The 27175-nt window shown below is 43.4% G+C and overlaps 1 protein-coding gene across 1 annotated transcript in view; it reads left to right on the top strand.

Annotated features, from left to right (window-relative positions):
• Positions 1 to 26836, top strand: part of LOC119403371 (uncharacterized) — a 28115-nt gene extending 1279 nt beyond the window's left edge. Inside the window, exons 2-3 of the mRNA XM_037670316.2 lie at positions 19804 to 19876; positions 25740 to 26836. Of these exons, the coding sequence (XP_037526244.1) occupies positions 19804 to 19876; positions 25740 to 26821 (1155 nt within the window). The 3' untranslated portion in view covers positions 26822 to 26836. The remainder of the gene's footprint in view (positions 1 to 19803; positions 19877 to 25739) is intronic.
• Positions 26837 to 27175: the final 339 nt, after the last annotated feature.

Raw genomic sequence — 27175 nt, 5'->3', positions numbered from 1 at the left:
ATATATATATATATATATATATATATATATATATATATATATATATATATATATATATATATATATATATATATATATATATAATTCAAAAGAAAGTTCTGAAGGCCCGGGGCACATGTAGTTGAAGAAATGAAGGAGCACACTTACGAAAATTGCATATTTTTACTCATTTACGTTTCGGCCGTGGCACGGCCTTCGTCAGAATGAACTCAAGTACAAGCGTACAGCCGCTTTTATGGGCATCAACACGTGGGTGAAGTGACTGTACAAAATTTACAAAACAATGATAAAACAAATGTGGTACATCAAGCTGCATCAAGGGCATGAACAAGCGCTTATAACGATGAGCCATTGACCGCACTAATCTCGATAGTTGCACATGAATAGACAAGACGAAAGCGATCGTTATTGTCTAAACATGTTCGGCTGCCAGGTCATTCATTTGACAAAATCATGGTGACGCTATTACAATCAGGATTCAAATCTCACCATGATCGCGAAGTTCGAGAATCCTTTCTGATCCATAAATTTAACACTGTATCGTCCGGCATTAACGAGAGCGTAGGAAAAGTGTCGTGTCTTTCTGTGATGTCTTGATGTTCGAATTTGTGTCATAACTTCAATGAAACGCGCCTAACTCAGCTGCAAATAAGTTTGATTATTGAACGATCGCTATCGTCTTGTCTATTCATGTGCAACTATCGAGACTAGTGCGGTCAATGGCTCATCGTTATAAGCGCTTGTTCATGCCCTTGATGCAGCTTGATGTACCACATTTGTTTTATCATTGTTTTGTAAATTTTGTACATTCACTTCACCCACGTTTTGATGCCCATAAAAGCGGCTGTACGCTTGTACTTGAGTTCATTCTGACGAAGGCCGTGCCACGGCCGTAACGTAAATGAGTAAAAATATGCAATTTTCGTAAGTGTGCTCCTTCATTTTTTCAACTATATATATATATATATATATATATATATATATATATATATATATATATATATATATATATATATATATATATATATATATATAGGGTGTTTCAGCTAACTTGCGCCAAGTATACCTTTTAATTTCGCGCACTCTAGAAAAAAGCTGGAAAAAAATTTAACAGGGCAGTTATCTTAGCATAGATGAAGCGATTCGAAGTTGCTTAGCAAACGTTACAACTTTTCTAGTTAATATTTTTCGTTATAGTTACTATTTTAAAGGTTAGTTATGCAGACTTTGTTAATTACCCAGCTTATCGGATTGGCAGTTATACTAGCATGGATGAAATATTCTGACGTTTCAGAACAAATGCTACAACTTTTGCATTGAAGATTTTTCTCTAGAGTCAATATTTGAAAAGTTCATTAAGCAATCTTTGTTAATTGCTGAGCTTAGTGGATGGGAAAAAATAATCTGACGTGCTCTATATGGCTCAGAACAATACTACGATTATTGGAGACGCGTAGCGCCCATGCTTAATTTTTTAATACTTGGTGCTTTTGAGCTGAAACACCCTGTGTGTGTGTGTATATATATATATATATATATATATTGAGAGAGAGAGAGAGAGAGGAGAGAGCACATCTTTCCTCAAACAATTGACCTCCATATTTAGGCTACGTACCACTGCCCACCCTGTGCAAGAAATTTGCAGCGAAGAGAGAGAGAACAAAACCTTTTTCAATGAAAACCAATGGTTTCCTCGATTGTGGGAGGCAACGACGGTTAGTCGGCCAGGAGCCCCTGCTCCTTGGCGGCTGCCTCATATTAAGCAAAGCATACTTATCAACGCGTTTCTCCACATCACCTAACACATAATTTGGCTAAACCATTTTTGTACCACAGCGATATAATAATTTATTGTGCTTCGTATGCTACACAATAGTGGTTTCTGTTGTCGCCCGCAGCGAAAGGCCTACGTAGGTTTTTGTGCGTGAGTTTATAAAAAAAAACATTTCAATTTAGATGCATTTTCGTATAGTCAACAACAACTGTTGCCAAGAATCCTACTAGAAAGGTGGCGCGAAAATTTACCATATTCGCAAATTTTACAGACTGATTTTTCCTTGCTCGAACAGTGCGTATTTAAATTAAGAGTGACGGAGGAGTGGCCAGACGCCACTCCTAATATCGTTGTGCTCTGAATACCTTACTCGTGAGCCCTTTTTGTTTGTTCTACAAAGCGAGTGCACTGGGAAGTAGTTACAATTCAGATATTTTCTACTTCATAGTTTTCAAAGCTATCCTAATTTGCAGCGTTGCAAATGTGAGAGAAAATGCGGCGCAAGCTGTGAGCCGCCGGTGACACGTTTGCCTCTTGCAAGCCTGTATTGACGCATAAACTGAAGGCCTCCAGTTTAGCGTCTCACTTGGCATCGCAAGATGCAACTAAACAAAATAAATTGAGAGAATGGTGAATAGAAAAAACAAAACGAAACAAGGAAGTTAGCAAGGAAACACATATCGGTTGACATCTTACCCTGAAGAAAGGTGATCTGGAGCAGGGAACATCGACAGTAAAAACGGATGCATTAGTTGTTAAGCAAAAGTTAAAAAAACGACCCATACTGCTTAATGCGCTCTAGTAGGACAATTTTATCCGGAATGCAGCTGAATGTGTTTATCGAAAGCTCTAACAGAAAACAGTTTAAGCTGCTGAATATTCTCACGTATAAGCAGTCGTGCAATTACACTACTGGTGCTTCCCCAAAATAGCAGGGCTACTTAATTGTAAATTACTGCGTGGACAATATTATTTACGTTATTACATATTGCCTATTGTTGTGGTAGGTGGAAGGAAAAGGTGGGTTTAGCCTGGCGAGGTAATAAATATTTAGAGTATTCATGCATGACTGATTCATTGACGCACATTCTGTCACTTATTGAATCTGAAGTGAATGGAAAGTGTTCTTACAAACTCCGCGTAAAAAGAAAAAAAAATCTAGGACCACATTTCCTTTAAGCCGGTCGCTTCTTTGCCATGCTAAAAAGAGACAATAACTACTTGGAAATATGCGCGGAAAGCGCGTAGCCAAGTCGATGCGGCCAGATGCACACGAAACGTTATTTCCCTTTTTGTTTCAAAGAATTCAGTTCACTCTCCAGAGTGTCATGAACCATCCCACGCTGAATTTAGCGACCCAGATTCAGCCTTATTATTCTTGGCAAAGAAGAAGAGCAACAATCACCCACACTTCCGTTTGGTTTTAGGACACCACTCTCTTGGGACCCTTTTATGCTGAAGGGCTGGTTTCATTTCGAAGATTGAGTGCACGCACGGAGCTGGTTCATATTGAGTATCGATTGGTGACGGCGGTGTATATCCACTCGATGCTTGATAAGAGGCCCCTAAAGTTTAGATGCAATGTACTGAGAAATAATGAATTAGTTATAAAGAATCAAGCAACAAATGCGTGGTAATATTGTTCGAGTAGGCGGCGGAAGAGGTGCTGTATTCAAATGCAACATCACGCATACACTACCTCTGTCAAAGTTACCTACGCATAGGGAAAGTAATAGTGTTGTGAGAGTTATGCAAAAAGCCTTATGAAGCATTCAGTCTCCCTTGTGTTTTTTATGCGAAGAGAGCATTGTTCGATAGCTGAACGCCTTTTCCGTTTACTTGTTTGCATTTGGGGCTCGAATGATGCAATGATTCTATTCCAAGGCTACGCCTTTTCGTTGTTAATCAATGTTTTCTGCGGTTCTCAATCCAGGTTATTACAAGAATAGGTGACATGTCAGCAGTCGATGATAAAAAAAAAGAATATATTCGGGTAAACGAAAGTCGTAACATTAAACAGAAGTCGGCCCTTGCTTGTATAGTACATTATTTGTTTTTTCGTTGCTGGAAGCACTCCCTTGCGATCACTTTTTGTCACTGTACTGATAAGCAAAGCTTGCAGAAAAGGTGGCACTGACTTCGACACATGCACCCTTCTCGCCAGTCTACGCTGAGGTTACAAGTGGTCTCAAACAATCAAGTTTTATATGAACGGCTGTTTTTTAAACATTTTTGTAATGTTTGCAATAGAGTACGTTATTAATGAACATGATTAAAAAAACTGAAGAAAAAAGTAGAATAATATATCTCATTACAGAGGGTATAGCACAGCAGAAGGCAAGCCTAACTTATTCGCACGCATTATTTAACCGGCTTGGTGTTTAATTGTAGTAAACATACAAGAAATATATTGCCATGTGATTTCAGGCACTTAGGTCTTTTTGCCTTCTTAATGAGCCCGATTAGTGTACATTCATTTTAATGAAGACTACAGTGAGGTAATCCATGCAACAACATGGATTATAAACTGACCCTCTCGCAAACATTACTACAATGCGCATGACATTTCTTCACTTTTCTTTTATTTTTTAGCATAGCAGTAATACGTGTTAATTGATATTGATTGATACTGATTGTTAAGGTAGAAAGCGCTGGGCGAGTTGGAATTGATGCGTGCTTTGAATCGATGGGGAAGACGAAGAAAATAGTCGGGTGGTTAGGGCGCAGGACGTGCCCTGTGTAACAGGTTATTAAAGCTTAATAAATTCAAGTTGTTACCGCTCTTCTTGTGTCCTTCTACCTTAGTGTTTCCGTCATTTTTACAATGTTTGTAAAAAAAAAAAAAAGCTTGACGAAACTGTTTTTTGTGTATGTTATAAACTGTCGTATAGGGGCTATGCCAAAGTTTTTCCCTGTTAAGGCGGCAGGCCACTCAAAAAAAATTTTTTTAAGAGCAGCCAGCATTGAGATAACTTTTTCTTCAAAACAAGTGTGTTTTATTTAACTTACCCAGCCATTATTTATAGTGCAAATATTGATTATTTATTTTTTGGGAGGTGATTTTTCAAAAATTGCGTTAAAAGTGATGATAAAAGTGATGATAAGTGACTAATGGGCGCCTCAATTCAGTAAAGCTTTCGCCTTTATGTAACTAAAGGTTGGCGCTATGCAATGAAGTAGGACAAATATTATGCAGTGAATATCAAGGAAGTAATGTTAACAAAACCAAAAAGACGGGGAAAAAGAGCCAATTTAGGCTGAGCCTGTTTGCAAAGTCAGCTGTGAATTCAAAAATATTCCATCAATTTCCTTTATTCTAGTTCACTGCACAGATATACAGGGTGTTTCACCTAAAAAACACCAAGTATTAAAAAATTAAGCATAGGCGCTACGCGTCTCCAATTAGCGCAGTATTTTTCTGAGCCATATAGAGCCCGGCAGAATATTTTTTTTCAATCCGCCAAGCTCGGCAATGAACAAAGATTGCTTAATGATCTTTTTAAATATTAACTATAGACAGAAATTTTCAATACAAAAGTTGTAGCGCTTGTTCCGAAACATCGAATTTCTAAATCTATGCTAAGATAACTCCCCTGCTTAATTTTTTCCGGCCTTTCTTTAAAGCGCGCGAATTTTAACAAATACCACGTGAGTGCCGCCTAACGCGCGGCGCTTTTATTGCCCTTAAATGTAAGTTGAACGAATTATCAAAGACTGCTCCGGGCACGAAGGTCGATGAGCGGCTATATTATTATACAAAATTTCAGTTCAAAGTACACAACGAGAAAAAAGTTATGAAAGTTAGCGTCGCATGATTTGGAGCTAATTCTTATTTTGAGAAGAACGCAGACAAAGATATCAGAGCTTGCAAAAAAAGTGTGTCCTATTGTGGCCGTTTTTAGAGATTTAAAGACAATCAGAAACACAAAGTTACATTTAATGACATCCTTTATGTAACAGTGAAAATAAAATTTATAAAGTATTTTGAATATAATTTATATAGAAGAAAGAACACTTACTTTCGAAACCAACGCAAAGCGGTTTCGGTTTCGCTGTAAGAGCATGGCGTATGGAAAACTTGCTGTAACTCGCAAACTAATGGTGATAGGAGGGTAATGTTCGTTGCAACACATTGTTGAATGCTATGGCGTGCACAAAAAACTAAAAACTAAAAATCGACCTCGAGGGAAAAAAAATGACTTTTGAAGGTGGCCTACCACTTTAAGTGCGTCCGCTTATTATTGTACAATTTCTCAATGATGTTCATGTAACTGTTCAGCAGTGCTTTGGTGGTAGGGCCATTGTCGGGCAGTAATAATAATAATATTAATAATATCTGGGGTTTAACGTCCCAAAACCACGATGTAATTATGAGATACGCCGTAGTGAAGGCTCCGGTAATTTCGACCACCTCGGGTCCTTAAACTGCACCTAATTCTAAGTACACGGGCCTCAAACCTCCATCGAAAATGCAGCCGCCGCGGCCGGGAGTCGATCACGGGACCTTCGGGTCAGCAGTCCATTGTCAGGCAGTTAATCTTCTTCAGCCATACCTACCCTTGACATGTAACATGTTGAAAACAATAAAATGAAATGAAATAAAATAAATAAACTCACAAGTTTTTTTTTTCCTTTTTTATTTGGGGGGGGGGGGCGCTGGGGCTGTTCTTGCGAATGCTAGAAGTAGTAAGCGCAGGCTGAGAGAGATTTAGAGTGGGAAATTAACCTGCATGATATGTCTTTACTCCAATTAGCAAACTTACGAGCACTCATATGTTATTTGCAAACGCTTGAACGACTGAAAAATGTCATATTGAGCTAAGGTGTAAGAAGTGGTAACTGCGGTTACCGCATAAACTTGAAGCATGCTTCGACAAACGAAGTCAGTAAACCCTGACTGTGCTGTTCGTCCGTCAGTATTAACAAAAACCAACACACAATGAAGCCAGCGAAGGCACAGGGGACGTTAACTCTACTGTTTTTAGGTGTATAGTAGTAATCAGGATATAGATGTGAAGAAAGTAAAGGGGACGAAAACACAACTTCCCGCCGGCAGGGACCGAACCTGGTTGCAGGTTCGGTCCCTGCCGGCGGGAAGTTGTGTTTTCGTCCACTTGGTATATGAAACAGTTGTACTTGTATCAGACAAAGAAACGAGCCCTCAAGATTCCCTTCTTTCATTCGTCCGTCAGTAGCGTCACAGAGAAACTGTGCCTTCTTTGGTTTTCTACGGTAGCTTTGAAGGCAAATACAACTGTTTGTATCTACCGTAAAATGCCGAGCAAGCGCCCCCCCCCCCCCCTACGGTGAAGGACAATCCGACCAGATTTGGAGCGGGGCGCTTGCTCGGTCCTGGACCGAAATTCAAGATGGTGGCGGGAGAGCCTCTAAAAGTAAAAAATTACCATGCACGTATCTAATGAAATGCTTTATTTATTTACTGTCTTTATTCTGCCTCGTCACTGTCAGACCATTGAAGCAGCGACCAGTTTGGCCAGTATACGACCGGCCACATGACAACGGAATTTCATAAACAACATTAGATACGCATTCAGTGTACTCATTCTTGTCGTTCTTTTCACACAAGCGATGATCTGTCATGAAAAAATTCGGCAGATCCCACGCACTGTGGGAATCGATGTGATGCGAAGCAGCCAGCAAATAAGAGCTGCATACATCGCCTTGTTTGTCTTTGAGCCAAATGAAATCATTCATGCCATGGCATCTAGTCCACCATATATCGCATGTTTGCCATGCACGCATGCATGCACAATCTAGTGCACACCATGCCAATGAAACGCATATTCTGGTATATAAATACATGACCTGTCGTTTATGTTCATCACGCCCTCGTGTCATGCCATACCAATTTTGGTATATATTACGTTAACAAAACGGCCGGAAGCGCACCATGACAGTGGCATGTAAATCATACCGCACGTGACATGCATAACATGATTGGGATGTTAAGACCTCTCATTTATGTTCGTCATACAGTCACATCGCGCAATACCAATATTGGTGTATATCAAAGGAGCGAAATGGCCGCGAGTGCACCATGAGTAGAGCATGTAAATCATGCCATACATGACATGAATGTTATGGTTTTTCATGTTACCACCTGTCACTAATGTTCATCATACAGTCTCATCGCGCAATACCAGTTTTGGTGTATATCAAGCTTTCGAAACGGCCGCGAATGCACCATGAACGTGGCATGTAAGTCATGACATACATGGCATGCATGTCATAGTTTTCATGTTATCACCTGTTATTCATGTTCATCATACAGTCACATCGCGCAATACCAATTTTGGTGCATATCAATCTAGCGAAACGGCCACGAGTGCGCCATGAGCATGGCATGTAAATCATGTCGTACATTTCGTGCATGTCATGATTATCATGTTACCACCTTTCATTTACGTTCGTCATACAGTGGTGTCGCGCAATACCAATTTTGGTGTATACCAAGCTAGCGAAACGGCCGGGAATGCACAATGAGCGCGGCATGTAAACCATGACATACATAACCTGCATGTCATGATTTCCATGTTACCACCTCTCATTTACGTTTGTCATGCAGTCGCGTCGCGCAATACCAATTATGGTGTATGTCAAGCAAGCGAAACGGCACGAGTGCGTCATTAGCATGACATGTTAATCATGTCGTGCATGTCATGCATGCCATGATTTTCATGTTACCACGTCTCATTTACCTTCGTCATACAGTCGCTTCGCGCAATACCAATTTTGGTGTACATCGAGCTAGCGACGCGGCCGCGAATGCATCATGAGCGTGGCAATTAAGTCATGACATACATGACATGCATGCCATGGTTTTCATCTTACCAACTGTCATTCATGTTCTTCATACAGTCACATTGCGCAATACCAATTTTGGTGTATATCAATCTACTGAAACTGCCGCTAGCGCATCATGAGCGTGGCATGTAAATCAGGTCGTACATGACTTGCATGTCATGATTTTCATGCTACCACGTCTCACTTACGTTCGTCATACTGTCGTGTCGCGTAACACCAATTTTGGTGTATATCACGCAAGCGAAACGGACGCGAATGCACCATGAGCGTGGCATGTAAATCATGACATACATGTCATAGATGTCATGATTTTCATGCTACCACCTGTTATTCATGTTCTTCATAAAGTCACATCGCACAGTACCAATTTTGGTGTATATCAATCTAGCGAAACGGCCTCGAGTGCGCAATGAGCGTGGCATATAAATCATGTCATACATGACATGCATATCATGATTTTCATGTTACCACGTGTCAGTTATGTTTGTCATACAGAAATGTCTCGTCATACCAGTTTTCGTATGTATCCCGTCATTTAAATGGCCGCGAGCGCCCCGAGACCATGTCATGTAAATCATGCTGCACATGACATGCGCGTCATGATTTGCATGTTAGGACCTGTCATTATGTTCGTCATCAACTCTTGTCACGCCGTACCAGTTTTGGTATATATGAATTAACGGAACGGCCGCAAGAGCCCAAAGGCCGTGGAATGTAAATCATGCTGTTCATGACATGCGTGTCATGATTTTCATGATATGACCTGTCATTTATGTTCGTTATAAGGCCATGTTATGACACACCAATTTTGGTACACATCCGATTAACGGAACGGCCGGGGAGCCCAAAGGCCGTGGAATGTAAATCATGCTGTTCATGACTCGCGTGTCATGATTTTCATGATATGATCTGTCATTTATGTTCGTAATAAGGCCATGTTATGACACACCAATTTTGGTATACATCCGATTAACGAAACGGCCAGGAGAGCACAAAGTCGTAGGCGGATAGATAGATAGATAGATAGATAGATAGATAGATAGATAGATAGATAGATAGATAGATAGATAGATAGATAGATAGATAGATAGATAGATAGATAGATAGATAGATAGATACGCTCAAAGTCGCAGAAGTTCGCTAAGAAATGCTTCGCATTTAAAAAAAATCGCCAAGTCTGCGCGAAACACGCAGCACAGTCACAGCGAAAGCTGGAAGAGCAGCCTTTTTACAGCCCCTAATCGACTCACTTGGGGCAAATAATACAGGCACACATGCAAGGTACCCACTACGCCATAAATCATTGTAACTTTCATGAAGTAGGGAAGCACCCACTATGCCATTATTCGTCATTCTGCGGAGAAGCGTGGTACCCGCTACACATCTGTAAGGCATTATGTGCACTTTGTGCTGTGGCTGATGGTGATGAGGAAATATGGCTGGACCTTTTGTAATGGGTTGGAAGCCATGAACGACCCGGTCACTCGTTGCGCAATTCACATTGTGTGATGCCTGGTTGCTATTTTACTCTTCTACGACGCTGTATCACATGCGATGGCTTGACCGACATGAGAGCTGTATAGGCCATTTTTGCGAGAAGTTTCAAGCACCAGTGTGGCCCTGTGGTAGAATACTTGACTGCCATGCAGCGGGGCCCGGCTTCAAATCCCATCCGTTTCTAGAATTTGTTTCTGTCTTCATTATTAAATGCGAAGCATTTCTTAGCGAACTTCTGCGACTTTGAGCGTATCTATCTATCTATCTATCTATCTATCTATCTATCTATCTATCTATCTATCTATCTATCTATCTATCTATCTATCTATCTATCTATCTATCTATCTATCTAGCCGCCTACGACTTTGTGCTCTCCTGGCCGTTTCCTTAATCGGATGTATACCAAAATTGGTATGTCATAACATGGCCTTATTACGAACATAAATGACAGGTCATATCATGAAAATCGTGACACGCGAGTCGTGAACAGCATGATTTACATTCCACGGCCTTTGGGCTCCCCGGCCGTTCCGTTAATCGGATGTGTACCAAAATTGGTGTGTCATAACATGGCCTTATCACGAACATAAATGGCAGGTCATATCATGAAAATCATGACACGCATGTCATGAACAGCATGATTTTCATTCCACGGCCTTTGGGCTCTTGCGGCCGTTCCGTTAATTTCATATATACCAAAATTGGTACGGCGTGACAAGAGTTGATGACGAACATAATGACAGGTCCTAACATGCAAATCATGACGCGCATGTCATGTGCAGCACGATTTACATGACATGGTCTCGGGGCGCTCGCGGCCGTTTAAATGAAGGGATACATACAAAAACTGGTATGACGAGACATTTCTGTATGACAAACATAACTGACACGTGGTAACATGAAAATCATGATATGCATGTCATGTATGAAATGATTTATATGCCACGCTCATTGCGCACTCGCGGCCGTTTCGCTAGATTGATATACACCAAAATTGGTACTGTGCGATGTGACTTTATGAAGAACATGAATAACAGGTGGTAGCATGAAAACCATGACATCTATGACATGTATGTCATGATTTACATGCCACGCTCATGGTGCATTCGCGTCCGTTTCGCTTGCGCGATATACACCAAAACTGGTGTTACGCGACACGACAGTATGACGAACGTAAGTGAGACGTGGTAGCATGAAAATCATGACATGCAAGTCATGTACGACCTGATTTACATGCCACGCTCATGATGCGCTAGCGGCAGTTTCAGTAGATTGATATACACCAAAATTGGTATTGCGCAATGTGACTGTATGAAGAACATGAATGACAGTTGGTAAGATGAAAACCATGACATGCATGTCATGTATGTCATGACTTAATTGCCACGCTCATGATGCATTCGCGGCCGCGTCGCTAGCTCGATGTACACCAAAATTGGTATTGCGCGAAGCGACTGTATGACGAAGGTAAATGAGACGTGGTAACATGAAAATCATGGCATGCATGACATGCACGACATGATTAACATGTCATGCTCATGACGCACTTGTGCCGTTTCGCTTGCTTGACATACACCAAAATTGGTATTGCGCGACGCGACTGCATGACAAACGTAAATGACAGGTGGTAACATGGAAATCATGACATGCAGGTTATGTATGTCATGATTTACATGCTGCGCTCATTGTGCATTCCTGGCCGTTTCGCTAGCTTGGTATACACCAAAATTGGTATTGCGCGACGCCACTGTATGACGAACGTAAATGAAAGGTGGTAACATGATAATCACGATATGCATGAAATGTACGACATGATTTACATGCCATGCTCATGGCGCAGTCGTGGCCGTTTCACTAGATTGATATGCACCAAATTTGGTATTGCGCGATGTGACTGTATGAAGAACATGAATAACAGGTGATAACATGAAAACTATGACATGCATGCCATGTATGTCATGACTTACATGCCACGTTCATGGTGCATTCGCGGCCGTTTCGAAAGCTTGATATACACCAAAACTGGTATTGCGCGATGAGACTGTATGATGAACATTTGTGACAGGTGGTAACATGAAAAACCATAACATTCATGTCATGTATGGCATGATTTACATGCTCTACTCATGGTGCAATCGCGGCCATTTCGCTCCTTTGAAATACACCAATATTGGTATTGCGCGATTTGACTGTATGACGAACATAAATGAGAGGTCTTAACATCCGAATCATGTTATGCATGTCATGTGCGGTATGATTTACATGCCACTGTCATGGTGCGCTTCCGGCCGTTTTGTTAACGTGATATATACCAAAATTGGTATGGCATGACACGAGGGCGTGATGAACATAAACGACAGGTCATGCATTTATATACCAGAATATGCGTTTCATTGGCATGGTGTACACTAGATTGTGCATGCATGCGTGCATGGCAAACATGCGATATATGGTGGACTAGATGCCATGGCATGAATGATTTCATTTGGCTCAAAGACAAACAAGGCGATGTATGCAGCTCTTATTTGCTGGCTGCTTCGCATCACATCGATTCCCACAGTGCGTGGGATCTGCCGAATTTTTCTTATTTTACGCGAGAGCGGGTACGGGCAGCGGCGGCGGCAGCAGCGGACAACTACGGCGCCAAAATCGCCTCTTCTTGTGATCTCATCACAGCTTCCGCTATAATATGTATAAGGGCCCCAAACGCCTTCACTGTCACCAGAGCCGTGGACGAGAGCACAGAGTAGCTGTGTGGACGAGAGCACAGAGTAGCTGCGTACCAATGGTTAGGTAGGTGGTGGGTGGAAGCAAAGAATAACACGCATCACCGGTGGTATCTGTCGCCCAGGTTGATGCCTAGAAATTTCATTCTCGTTTGTTTTTTTGTTTTTTTTTTCTTATTCCGCGCCATAGTGGTTACGGACACCGGCGGCGGCGGCGGCGGCGGACAATTACCCCACTGCCGTTGTGATCTGATAACAGCTTTCACTGTAAAAGTGGCCGCAGGGGAGGAGGGGGCGGGGGCGCTTGATCGATCGCTTGCGCTTATTTCAGATCTCCGGAAAACGGGAGGGGGACGCTTGCTCGGGTGGGGGCGCTAGCTCGGCATTTTACGGTAGTACTTATAGTAGTACATAAGAAGGCAAGAGAAAGCCCGCCCATATGACCAAAACGCCGCCGCCGATTGCATCCGCGACTAAAGAAATAGTAACAAAAGGACAAGTTGGGCGAGTTGTGAGTTGTGAGCGCAGCACTGTGTGTCTTTTTTCTCTTTCTTCTCTACGTTCTATGGCGCTGTCTTTCTTAAAAAAAATAAATTGTCCCGCTCATGCTCTCGGCTCTCTGACGGCAGTCACCGGCTGTCTATCTCATAACGCCAGATTTGAGTGCGCGCCCATTGGTGCAGGCTCATATTCTTTTCCCTTTGATGAAGAAATGCCACCGGCTTCTACAGTTGTACCCGACTATATGTAGTATAATTGAACCTACGCTGAACAGCACATTGGCCACTGGAAAAGGTCGCATTTGTGCATGTTTTCAGGAGTTTGCGCGTGGCATTCTACCCTTCTCATATACCGAAGCGAATCTTTCTAAAATCTCTGCATCATTGCGTAAACGATGTTTATTCCCCAGTGAGCCTGGTGATGAAACATGATGATTTAAGGGCTGTCACATGACTCCATGGATTACGCCATGCATGGAGCTCAGGATTAAAATGGGCAGGTCACCCTAAAAATTGCTAAAATATAGGGATGTGTCTTGTTTCGCCGTCAGGCACTTACGTTAAAAAGTGCGCTGTGGGGTGGTCGCTATGTGAGCATTTAGTACGAATGAATACTTTCATTTAGTCGATATTTTAACAGCGAAGCTCTTTAGGAAGGGGGCAACTTGTGCTACGTCGTAAAAAAGTATCATCATCACGAACCGGCGCGTGCTCTCTTCATTCTCTTTACAGGGAAGCTGTTTAAGCTGTCGGTAACTTGTGCTCCGTCGTGTGAAACTCCTCAGGTGGTTATGCGCCACAGGAATTCGGCAAGCCCCACTACCGAGTACAGCAGTTGCGAGTGTCAAACGAAAACGAAACACGTGAAAAAAAAGAGAAAGAGAGAGAAGGAAATAGAAAATAGAGAGAAAGAAAGCGATAGGAAAATAGAGAGAAATAAAGGGAATAAAGGCATAAAAAGATAAAAAGAGAGAAAAACTTGACAGAGAGAGAAAGAGAGAGAGAGAAACAGACAGGAAAAGAGATAGAAATAATAGAGAGCAAGACCTAAAGATAGAAATAAAGAGAAGCAAATAAAGAAAGAGAAGGAAGCAGAGAGAGAAAGAAAGAAAGAAAGAAAGAAAAAAAGAAAGAAAGAGACACGAAAAAAGAGAAAATAACAGAGAGCAAGACATAAAGAGGAAGAAAGAGAGAAATGAAGAGGAACAAAGAAAGAGAGGAAAAGAAGCAGAGAGAGAGGGAGAACGGAAGGGAAGAAAGAGAAATAAAGACATAGAGAGGGAAATGGAGAGGGAAAGAAAGGAGTATAAAAATAGATACAAAAAAAGAGATGCAAGGAACACAGAGAGAGAAGACAAAGAAAAAAAATGAAGACAAACTAGGAAGGCCGCCCAGCCAGGCTTGCCACCACTAGTTCGAAGCTGCCTTCCTTTTTTTTATAAGCGATGCATTGTTACACACTTCAAGTATAGGACTGACGCGGTAGGAATTGTTATTTGCTAAGCTGACTGGACGAGTAAATGATTTGTCTTACAATTGTAACAAAAAGAAGGTAACAGCGGGATGGTAGCCTTTTTCAGCGAGGGTGTGAGGGTGATGGAAGGCAAGTAAATTTTTAGAGTTTAGCCAGAAAGAGGGCGCGTAAATTTCTGCGTGGCGATTGTAATCATAAGGACACTCCAAGCAAAAATCTGCAGTCGCCGTCGCCGTCGCTGTGACATGTCATATAAAGTCCAAGTGCAATAAAATCCTCTCGCTCCTTGCTCTGCTATACTGTACATAGTTGTAGTATGGTATACAATCTCACCTCCTCCTTTCTCCCTTCTTTTCCTCCTCCTCACTCTGACATCAGTCCTCCTCATGCTAACCTCCTTTTGTCATCCCCTTGCTAAAATATACTATATAAGACTATGTCATTCTTTACCCTTTTCCCTCCTCCTTCCTGCTGCTAAAGCGACTAAAGCGGCCGGGATCGAAACTGCATCTTGTGGGTCTGCAGCCTGGGCTACCACTGAGCTACCGCGGTGGCCCTAAATTCTATCTACGTCTGTATAATCACTAGAGGCCGGATTTTTAGGCACTAGAAAAGCTCGTTTTAGGCGCCAAAATAGGCAGGGAAAACAATGTTTTAGGCTTCCAAAATCGTAAATATAGGCACAATAAGTTTTCACATAAATGCAGATAATTTCAAACGAATACGTGCGCGACCTCTATCTACGACAGGAAAACAAAAATGTTATTGCTCAAGATGGGACAAAGGCGCCAACGTTGGAACATAGCCTGCTTTGTCCCGCACGGTTCGCCCTCCCCTGTCCTGCAGAGCGTGTGTGTATATACACGCACACATACAAACGCATGCACGAACATATAAAATGTATGGCTGTCCCCCCCTCCCCTCAAAACGATTTATGGCTACGCTACTGCAGTGAACACCTTAAAAAGTACTTTGCAAACAAAACAAAAGCTGCGTACACGTCATATTTTTCTTTGTTTTTTCGCTCTTCACTATGCTTTCCGCTGACGTCTCGCCGCGGTTTCGCATTCGCCAACCGCTCGAGCCATGTCAGCGCGGCGGCGAATGCTCGCCGGCGTGTCCCGCTTCACTGCTGTAGCGGTTTTTGCTTGGTTGAACTAGAAGACTAGGTTGAACCTCATAATTCCCAACAGTCAATCTTACGCGGTAACATCAATAACGGTCTCAAACAGCACCCGGGAGCGAAACTTGAGACTAAAAAGCGTTCATATAAGCGCCAATATTGAAAATAGGCATTTATAGGCATTTGTAATCACTTAGGCACGAACGACAAAAATAGGCATTTATAGGCACTATAAAAACACTATAAAAGCCCTTCTAAACCTCTAATTCATGTTCATATATGAAAATGGCGCGATAGGAGCGCAGTGAACAAAATAGGCATTTGCCTAAAATCCGGTCTCTAATAATCACATACATCATGTGATGCCGCCCAGATTTGGGAAGCGGTGCTCTTTTGATTGCCTTATCACTTCTGAATAAGTGTTCGCGTCAAAATCAGGTGAGTCTAGGTTTGCTCCACCAGGATTAGATAGGCTTAATTATATATCTACATTTTTATATCCACAAAAAGTCAAAGTTTCGCTGCAACCAAGTAATGAATGCGATATCAACAAAATAGAATGTTACACGAAGCAAGGCTAGCCGCTAACTCTTTTAGCACCCGACCTGGCGTAACTCAAGAAAACGCTGGATTATAGAAACGCGGCAACTGCCGACAGCGAACCGTCCTTCGAGCTCTCTATCGCTTCAACGCAAACCGAGTGGTGAAAACGCAGCACTTACAAAGTTATGAGGATTCCGCTGATTGTGTCAAGATAGAGCGTGGGACCGCACCGCACCCGGCTCCTAAAAGTATGCATGTTAGAGCGAGATACGAAACAAAAAAAGTAGGAAAAATTTTTCGTATTAAGCAACCAATGACGTAAAATGGTGTAAAATCTACAGCGGATCCACAGCCACTATAGTCCTCCATAAAGAAAGCGACAGAATCCCAATAAAGAAGGGCGTACGGCAGGGAGACACGATCTCTCCAGTGTTATTCACCGCGTGTTTACAGGAGGTTTTCAGGGCCCTAGATTGGGAAGAGTTAGGGATAAGAGTTGATGGAGAGTATCTCAGTAACCTACGATTCGCTGATGACATTGCATTGATGAGTAACGCGGGAGACGAATTGCAGCTCATGATTACTGAACTGAATACGGAAAGTAGAAGAGTAGGTCTGAAAATTAATATGCATAAAACTAAAGTAATGTGGAACAATCTTGGCAGAGAACAGCGCTTTGCGATAGGTGGGGAGACGCTGGAAGTTGTAAAGGAGTACGTCTACTTAGGACAGGTAGTAACCGCGGAGCCGAACCATGAGAGTGAAATAACTAGAAGAATAAGGATGGGTTGGGGCTCATTCGGCAAGCATTATCAAATCATGAATGGTAATCTACCACTATCCCTCAAGAGGAAGGTATGTAACAGCTGCATCTTACCGGTACTTACCTACGGAGCAGAAACCTGGAGACTTACAAAGAGGGTTCAACTTAAATGAGGACGACGCAGCGAGCGATGGAAAGGAAAATGATAGGTGTAACCTTAAGAGACAGGAAGAGAGCAGAGTGGGTCAGGGAACAAACGGGGGTTAAGGACATCATAGTTGAAATCAAGAAGAAGAAATGGATATGGGCCGGGCACGTAGCACGTCGGCAGGATAACCGGTGGTCATTAAGGGTAACTGACTGGATTCCAAGAGATGGCAAACGCGTGAGGGGGAGACAGAAAATTAGGTGGGTAGATGAGATTAAGAAGTTTGCAGGTATTACGTGGCAGCAGAAAGCACAAGACCGGGTTGATTGGCGGAACATGGGAGAGGCCTTTGCCCTGCAGTGGGCGTAGACAGGCTGATGATGATGATGATGATGTAAAATGGCGGTTGCCGAGGATGTATTACTTTAGCAAGCAAGCTTTCATCTACTTTACTTACAGTTACTTACTTCCCATACATATATTCAAAGCTCATAAATTCTGCTCATTCACGGACATTAAATGCGAAGCATTTCTTGGCGAGCTTCTGCGACTTTCAGCGTATCTATCTATCTATCTATCTATCTATCTATCTATCTATCTATCTATCTATCTATCTATCTATCTATCTATCTATCTATCTATCTATCTATCTATCTATCTATCTATCTATCTATCTATCTATCTATCTATCTATCTATCTATCTATCAGCCTAGGACTTTGTGCTCTCGTGGCCGTTTCGTTGATGGGATGTATACCAAAATTCATATGGAATTACATGACCGTATGAGTAACACAAATTACCAGTAAAAAGATGAAAATCATGACAGGCACGTCATTAACGGCATGAGTTACATGCCATGGTCTTGGTGCTCTTGCTACCGTTTCGGTAACTTGATATATAACAAAATTGATATAGCATGACAGCAGTGCATGGTGAACATGAGGGACAGGCTCTAACGTGCAAATCATGATATGCGTGTCATATACGGCATGATTTATATGACATGGTCTCGAGGTGCTCGCGACCATTTAATTAAATGGATATATACCAAAATTCGTATGGCGAGAAATTTCTGTATGACTAATATAAATGAAAGAAGGTAACATGAAAATTATGAACTGGATGTCATGTGCGGATTTACATGCCACGTTCATAGTGTGCTAGCGGCCGCTTCGCTAGCTTAAGGTATGCCGAATTCGCTATGGTGTGACATGAGGATATGCCGAACATAAATGGCAGGTGCTAACATGAAAGTCATGACGTGCATGTCAGGTACGGCATGATTTACATGCGACGGCCATGGTGCGCTCGCGGCCGTTTCGCTAGCTTGACACACACCAAAATTGGTAATGCGTGACGTGACTGTATGACGAAGATAAATGGCAGGTCCTAACATGCAGATCATGACATGTATGTCTTGTACGGCACGATTTACATGTTACGCTCCTGGTGCACTTTCGGCCGTTTTGTTACCTGGATATATACCAAAATTGATTTGGCATGGCATGAGTGAATGACGAACATAAATGACAGGTCATGCATTGTGATTCCATAATTTACGTTACATTTGCATGGTACATACCAGATTGTACATGCATGCATGCATGACAAACATGTGATAGTCAACTACATGTCATGACATCGATGACTTAATTTGCCTTAAAGATAAATAAGGCGATGTATGCGGCTCCTTGCTGGCTGCTTCTCATTACATTGATTCCCACAGTGCGTGAGATCTGCCGGATTTTTTTTTCTCTGACAAGAGTCTCAGGCCTGCTATTTATGACAGAAGAATACTGACTACACACGCGTAATGACCGTGGTGGCGCCTATTATTCCCGAGTTCCTTCCCCATGCGCAAGTCCTCCGCAATGCAGGGGAAAAGTAGTGAGGTATATAGCGTTATAATTATGTTAGTTTAAATTAGGTTTAAATAGCAAATGGGACTATACAAATCACCCTCTACTCCGGCATTTTGCAGTTACAACCGATGTTACGCACTGTTTCTCCCATGATCTGCAGAACAAGCACCACCATCAATATAGACCTTCAACGATAACCTTATTTGAGATCTGAACCCAATATGGCACCTTCGCGCCGTTTTGCATACCCGCTCATGCGTAGCACGTTTGTCGGTTGTGCCGACTAAATATTATCTGCGCTAATATAAACCAAATCACCGGTCAGTGCACATGAGATGCTCTTACAAAGGAAGGTTTTCTCGCTCTTGCGTTAGAACAACGCCTGGGATCAGTTTCCTCGGTCAGCGAAAAAGCTCGTAGTTTGTACACACATGCACTGTCGACTACTGCGTGCATAATAATGCGGTGATTCAAAGCTGGCTGCTTATTGCAGCTCGCCTGATCAAAAAAACTGTCCGGACTGACGGACGGCTCGATATATTGACATGATGCGCCTCTTCTTTCAGGTCGTCCTGCTTCTGCTGGCGACCAGTCTTCTGGAGTCCCGGGCCGGCCAAACTGACAGATGGCCAATGACAGGTCAGCCGAAGACTCACACTGATCGTGGCTGCCTGGCGAGCCGTCGGCAGCCGGCTGACACTATATTTGCCACTCGAACGCTACCAGTTTCTTTATTTTTAGTTTATGAACACGAGAGGCTGACAGCTGCAGTTGTAGCCGTCTCGCAGCCGGATTATGCCCAGGAAACAGGAAACTAAGCCATAGAAAGACGTACTAGACGTTTTAGCTGCCGACCCAGGAAGTGATTACCATTTATTTAAACAGCGCTTTTCGAGAGCAAGCATCTAGTGGGATGAGCCGCAATTCCGGAGTGCATCCGGAACCGTAGAAAAAACGACAGCAGCAAAAAAAAAAAAAAAAAAAAAAAAACCAACGCAGTGCGGAAAAATCTCGGGTGAGACAGCATCATTCGACTTGGGAATCCTGTTTCTATCAATAGGGTGAACCACTCTGTTCTTTTGAAAATGCACAGGCGAACGCTACAACCTCACACGAAAGGGAACAAGGAGAAAAGAAGTCCATCGCAGTCTGATTTGCATAATTTTGTGCTCAGCGCGGAGAGGAGAGCTGATTTAATATGCAATTATAGCACTCTCAATTTACGTCAAAGGCATTCTTATGCAAAGCCCAGGGGAGATTATTGAGATTTTAGTTATAAAATCACATTCGGATCGTGCAAGACAAAACTAGAAGCGAAAGTTTGCGTCTATACACGGAAGCTATTGCATATGAATGATATAACGCTATCACATTCAGAACTGATAGAGTATCCAATGTCGTACCGGCAGCATAATATGTTACACAAGTGCTTTCTTACCGACTGGGAACGATTAAAAAGTTATGTAAGGCTGGCGTAGGTGGGTACTCTAATTTGACCTTCTTACAAACAATGGCTCTAAATTAAGCGTTGCGAGAAGCGCCAGCGCATGCTGCTAAGCGTTGGTGCCGTGGTGCTACCATCTCACTCTTCCAGGCAATATGATACAAGTGGGGGGAAAAAAAACTAAACAAAAGTAAGTACGGCGAGCACCTGAGAGGCGTCCGATAGCGGCGGCCACCATGGCGGCGGCTGCTCCGTTGTTCTCTTCCTTTTCGTTCGGCGGTCGGGGGGTTCCGCTAGCGCCACGCAACACCGCCCCTCTCCACCTCGCGACCGAGGGCAGCGAGACATGAATAGAGCACGCAGTGCTGCCTTAGCAATTAAGGGCGTAATTGTAATTGTTTCGCATGCTGTCCAGGTCAACAGCGCTCACGTAAGATGCTTGTCCGACGCTGCCGTGTAAGTGGAGCAGGATGCAAATCGAGGAAGTGTTGAAATACGACGCGGGCCTGCCGCAAGCCGCAGGTCGAACCAGAAAGTGCACAATGGATACTGTGTCGTGGGCGAGCGGCCGCCTTTCGTAACCCGAGCGGAGCGGCCGACACGAGGCGAATGTCTATTCTTGTTTTGTGCGACACTAGCGGAGCCATGCTGCCTTCGTGTGTTCTCTATGGAATGGCTCTTGTTCGGCCAGTTATTTTATCTTTCCACGCCCACCGCTGTGAGCATGGCTTGTAGCATTGGTTAACGAAAGTGCAACGGGGCACTTTAATGAAAGCGCAAATTCTAACCTATGCTCTACGTACGAGGAAGGACCTTTGTTGATGGCCCCCCGGACTCGCCGGGAAGACTTACAAAAAAAAAACTGCGTATTTTCTTCGCAATCAACAAGGTTGAAAGGTCCCTAGAAATTGCGGATGAGAGCAAGTATCTTTGCGAGCCTAGCTGACCTTTTGATGCATAACAGTAGCCCGTACTGTTATTAAAATTCAGATAATGTCCTTTTCTCGATTATGTATCAATACCACGATCAAGACATCATCACGAATTCACGAATTTGAATAAGCTCTTTACTGTTTTATAATACCTTATAACAGGTAGTAACGCATCGTTTGAGCAAAGCCATAGTGATATGTTGCCGGCTAATTTTGTGCCACTTGTAATCCTTTTACTTGAAAGAAAAAGTTTATAATTTCGTGCTACCTATCTTCGGATGGATGACATTTTACCGCATACTGAAATTTCTTTTCATCTAACGGGTTTTCGCGGAACTCGGGCCAAATCCAGAAAGATTTTCTTTCGTAAGCGCTCTTCATCACTCGCCGGCGGCCTTCGCTAATGATCTGTCGATCATCAATAATTGCTGGAATATTTTAACGCGATAGCGTTAAAGAGCTCGTTTCGCAGAAATACCGCCGTCGGCGTCGTTGTCGGCGACTTTGGTTGTGGGCGGAAAATAAGCGTTGTCCGTGAGCGAAAATTTGAGATAGATGCAAATAAATAATAAAAACTTCGGTTCGAGCGTGAATCGAACCCAGAGCCTTCTGCGTGTCAGGCAGGTGCTCTACCACATACAAAACACCCGTATACGAATGTCATGTAATCTGGAGGAGTGTTTTTAACGCATGTTATGTTTCGTGGCAGAAGCGTAGAACCGTGCCAGGTGTCAAGACTTGTGAATTTCACAACGAGTGAGGGGTTTAAAGGCCCGTCCATTACAAAAAGCTCCGACATAATTCATCATCGTCAGCAGCAAAAGCATCAACAAAGTGAGGAGCTGAGTAGGTTCGCGTGTTGCCTTACGGACGCGTAGTGGCTACTTCGCTGATTCGCAAAAGGAAGTATAATGGCGTAGTGGACACTTCGCAACTGTGCTTGCTGTAGGAATTCTAGGATAGTTCCAAAACGGGCAATGTTAGTCGCACAGTCATTCGTTTACTTACGGCATGGTTGACGTGTCCACCAAGAAGCGAAGCAAGGCTACCGATTGAGAAGGCGATGCGAACGGGGCCCGATTACGCTATCGCGTTCTACTCTTAAGACGAAGCGCAAGCGTCCTCCAATTTTTTTGCTACAAATGATTGAACACGGTCAACAAGATAGAAAGTTGGGCTAGTTGGTACGAAAGCGTCCTTGAAGCAGCGCTAAAAGACGTAGACAAAGAAGGTGTGTTTGTACCTTCTTAGTCTACGTCTTTTGGCGCTGCTTCAAGGATGCATTGAATACGGGCCCTAACTTCCCACGTTGTCTTCGCCTGCTCTTGAAATGGTCGATTACTGCGGCCTTACAATGTCACTAGATATCCAACTGGTTAGTTCAGCAGATAGAGCAACTGCCAAGGAAAGGCATTAGTGCAGCGTTTTATCCCCATAGACCAGGAAAATTTTCGCATAATGACTGAGCTATCAAACTGAGGCTAGATTTGGTTTTCACTATTACTTAGTGGTAATCTTTCTTTTGCGTATTTATGTACGACCGATTTTCAGAAATATTTAGGCTGCACTGAAAGCATCCTGTAGTTCATCGGATATGGCACACCACATGGTGGGAATACCGCCAAATGTGCAGAGTTTGTTTAAAATTTTGTTTGAATGCTCGTAGAATTAGCAAATCCATAAAAGTAGGCACTATAAATATTTCTTAGTTTGGACCGAGACGCGAGCGTTGGTAGATCCTGCTGCCGGTCTCTATTCCATGCTTCAAGCAATATGAATGCAAATGAGTTAATTAAAGCTGCTTTTTATATTCCATGATAAGAAGTGCGCACAAGGGCACCATGGTGACATGGTAATTGAAGTGAATGAACCAGAACAATAAGGTCGTGCAAAGCGAAAGCGTCAGTAGTAACACCCGCTGTCTAATGTGGCAGTGGGCTGGACACTCGTGTTCTTCTTTATAGTATTTGCAAAGTCTTCTCCACATTGCCCCGAAAGTAAAAGTCTAATGAGATTGTCCGGACATACGCGCCGAGTACGGTGGGCGGCCGAATCACGTGGCGCTACATAAGCCGAAACGTGTTTCAAAACGAAGTTCCTCATTGAAGGTACTGACCGGTGTTCAGCAAACCTTAATTTATATATTGTCCATCAGCGGTGTTTGTTTTGATGTTATTTTGGGAATAGCGACCGATCTTGTTTACGTTGAATGCTTAGGGAAACAAAACTTCATACTTCTCCATTTAAAATGGTAAAAACACAATGAAGAATAATATAACAGTACAAAAACATAGTTTTTTAACAAAATCTAATATTTTGTATTATAGTCGTTTGCCTTGAGTTGTTCGGAAAGCAGAACGTGTGGTCTAACATTAAATTGGACAGAGTTGGCTGCGAAGGCGACTATGCGACGAGGAGGTGCCTCAAGACAACTGTGGCTCGATGGAGGCGAAAATGTTTGAGGCCCGTGTACTTAGATTTAGGTGCACGTTAAAGAACCCCAGGTGGTCGAAATTTCTGGAGCCCTCCACTACGGAGGGCTCCGGAAACAGTGCTGCACAAGAAAACAATTTTTCTACGAGCAAAGTATGTCAAGGGCTGTAGGCATTGGGGAGTAGTCCAGCAAGAAAGATTAACTGAAATGCGCTCAAGCTGAAAACAATTATCATAAAGCAAACTATCTATGTTTTTTTTTTTGGTTGGTCTGTTAAAGTTAAAATTGGATATATCAACAACATACTTTATTGCATTCGCCTGTCAGCTCGACGACGTCAAGATTCCACGATACCCTACACGAGCCCCCTCGACAGCCGTACGCGAATTCGCAAGAAGCCGCACAGCCGGCGAGCTCTTGAAGAGCTGATGGCCTCTGTAGACAATGCGTACATTTCCTGGTCGTCGAGCATAACAAACTTTTCAATCTGTACAGAGAGGCAGGAAGTTTCCTGTGTGCTGAGGCTCTTCAAACCCCTGATGCCTTAGAGAATGCCGTCCGAGTTTCAATCACATACTTTGTATATGCTTACTCGGCTTTCGCGCCTTATGCACACATTCGACAAGCTTGTAGCAAAATGTGGTCAAGTGGTGCTCGTCTTCACGGCCGACAAGTAAGCTAGACTGCAATGCTCGGTCATCTCACGAACGTTCTGTTTATGCAAGCTTTAAAAGTAAACAACGACGCCGGTCAAAGTTTGCGTGGTCAGATGAAGAAAAACATCGCAATGGTGACTCTTGTCTCGGCCCCGTGACAGATGCAGCTTGCTTGAAGAAATGTCGAGTGTTAAAAGAAAAACTTAAAACTTGGTTGACTTCAAGACATTGTGTAGAAGGTGGGAGTCTCGGCGCCGCTCCTAGCGCGAGATGGCCCACAGCCTGCAGGCATGCGTCCCGTTCCGGCTCAGTGTGCGCATCATCTTGTTTATGCGTGCCGTGCTGGGTTCCTGGAGGGGGACGAATTTTCTTTAACTGCTCTAGGACGAGGTGTTGGCAGGTCTTGCAAAGCAGGGTTCGCCTGCAGCCTTTTACTACAAGGTATAGTGGCCCATTACCGGTAACTAGCTCCCTGCATGCACCTCAATGATATAATCAAGGTATACAGCTTATTACCTTCTGGAAAACTTCCTACCTCTGCGAAAAGTGCCTTTTAACCTTTAATAACACGTAGCTTGAAAAACAACTTGTTAAGTCATCCAGTAAATAACTCTTCAGATAGTAAGCCGCGATAGTTTCAGCTTATAACAACGGGCATGCTATTAAATATCTGGCCCTCCTCATAGGTATCATATCCATGTTGCTTTTTTATAGTGCTCTTTAGCGCAAAACGACGCCACTAGACAGAAGACGTGATGAAGCGCTTTGGGATGGCTCAGTGGTAGAGTACTCGGTTAAGGATTAGGAGGTCGGACGTTCGAACTCTGGTGGCGGAGGGCTTTTTTTAAAGCATTTTGTCCTGTCTTCTGTCTTGTGGTGTCGTTTTGCGCTAAAGCGCACTATTTATTTACACCCACTAGCCCGCCAACGCCCTGTGTTTAACCATGTTGGTGTATATAAAAGTACAGCCACAACTGTTCATCACGGCACAATACGCAGTGCTTATACTAGTATAACAAACTTTCTTTCTCTGCAGAGCCTCTAACACACGGGGTGGCATCTAGCAGCAACGCACAAGGATTCTATGTACTGAGACGGCCACCCCGTTATGACTCGCCGCAGCAACCGGCAGCATCTGAACCGTTCAGAAGTGGGGCTTCGCTCCGCCAATGGAGCGACAGCTTTCCAGCAAGTACGCAACCGCTCACAACACGTGATCAGTACCACCAGACGAAACCTTCCGCGTCTTCTCCACAGAGGTCCCAGAATGCCCCCGCAGAGGCTAGGTGGAAATACTCTGGCTCCGCCAATGCTTGGCCAACGCAAAATAACGGCAGAAACGGCGAGGGCAGGGCGACAGAGCGATTCGAAGTCAGAAAAGCGAACGGCAGGTCACACAGAAAGCCTGCTGAATCGAGCAGGTCGAGTGCCAGTGCTGGCTGGGCAATGGCTGGCGCATCGACCAAGAGCAAGCCCAAGAACATACTCGTCATAGATGCAGGGTACACAACCGGTAACATACAAGATTTTCTTAACTCCGGCTGGCCAATGACGAAACCAAGTGGCAATGGTTGGCAAATGGCTGCGAGCAGCGGCAGCGGGTGGCACGGTGCTAATTCTAACGAGTGGGAAGCAGCAGCCAGTAGCGACGGCTGGCAGACATCAAATAATGACGAGCAGGTCTACGCTGTCAAGACGGCGAGCATGGACCACACCGCGGCTCTCGAGGCGGACACGACTCCATTCTTTTCGGGTGCGGGTCCGAGCAATGGAAATGGACATGCGGTTGCGGATAAGCAAGTGTACATAGTGAAGACCATCAGCCACAGCCCGGCGCCAAGTGCACCTTCAATGGCTCCTGCGTGGCCTTCAGATGAGTGGAGCGATGCACCGGCGAAATGGCCATCGAACGGCTGGAACGGAGGCATGGACATGCCTATGGCAATGCAGAATGGTGGCAATGGAGGAATCGGCCAGCAGATTCTTGCTTTACTAGGACAGAAGCAGGAATTCCTATTAAAAACCCTACCTAGCCTCTTGCCATCTGCACAGCAGTCGGCGCCGTCTGACTGGCCCTCTGGCAACGGAAAACCCTCGAAGAAAAACCCCTGGGAGTGACTTCATCCCTGAGTTATAGAAAATATACAATGTATGTTTGTTTCAAATACGCAAAAGACAAAATGCGAGAGCTCTCACTGTTAAAGGCAATGCGGAAGATGACGCCTGAATGCAAAATAAAGTTCCTCGTGGCATCGGCCTTATTCGAGGGAAAAAAACAAAACAAAGCATGCATAGTAGTGCCACCATGTTCCATATGTGAAAACTATCTCGTGTCATTCAGATAGTAAGTGATGTTTAAAACCTCCCTGGAAAATTACTTTCAGCGGAATTACTCGAATACGAAAGCAGCACAGCTATCAGTAATTACCATGATTACATAAACAAATTTATTGATGATTGCATATTTAAATT

Source organism: Rhipicephalus sanguineus, chromosome 1 (assembly GCF_013339695.2).
Source record: "Rhipicephalus sanguineus isolate Rsan-2018 chromosome 1, BIME_Rsan_1.4, whole genome shotgun sequence".
Taxonomy (NCBI): Eukaryota; Metazoa; Arthropoda; class Arachnida; order Ixodida; family Ixodidae; genus Rhipicephalus; species Rhipicephalus sanguineus.
This window is presented reverse-complemented; position numbering and strand designations above follow the sequence as displayed.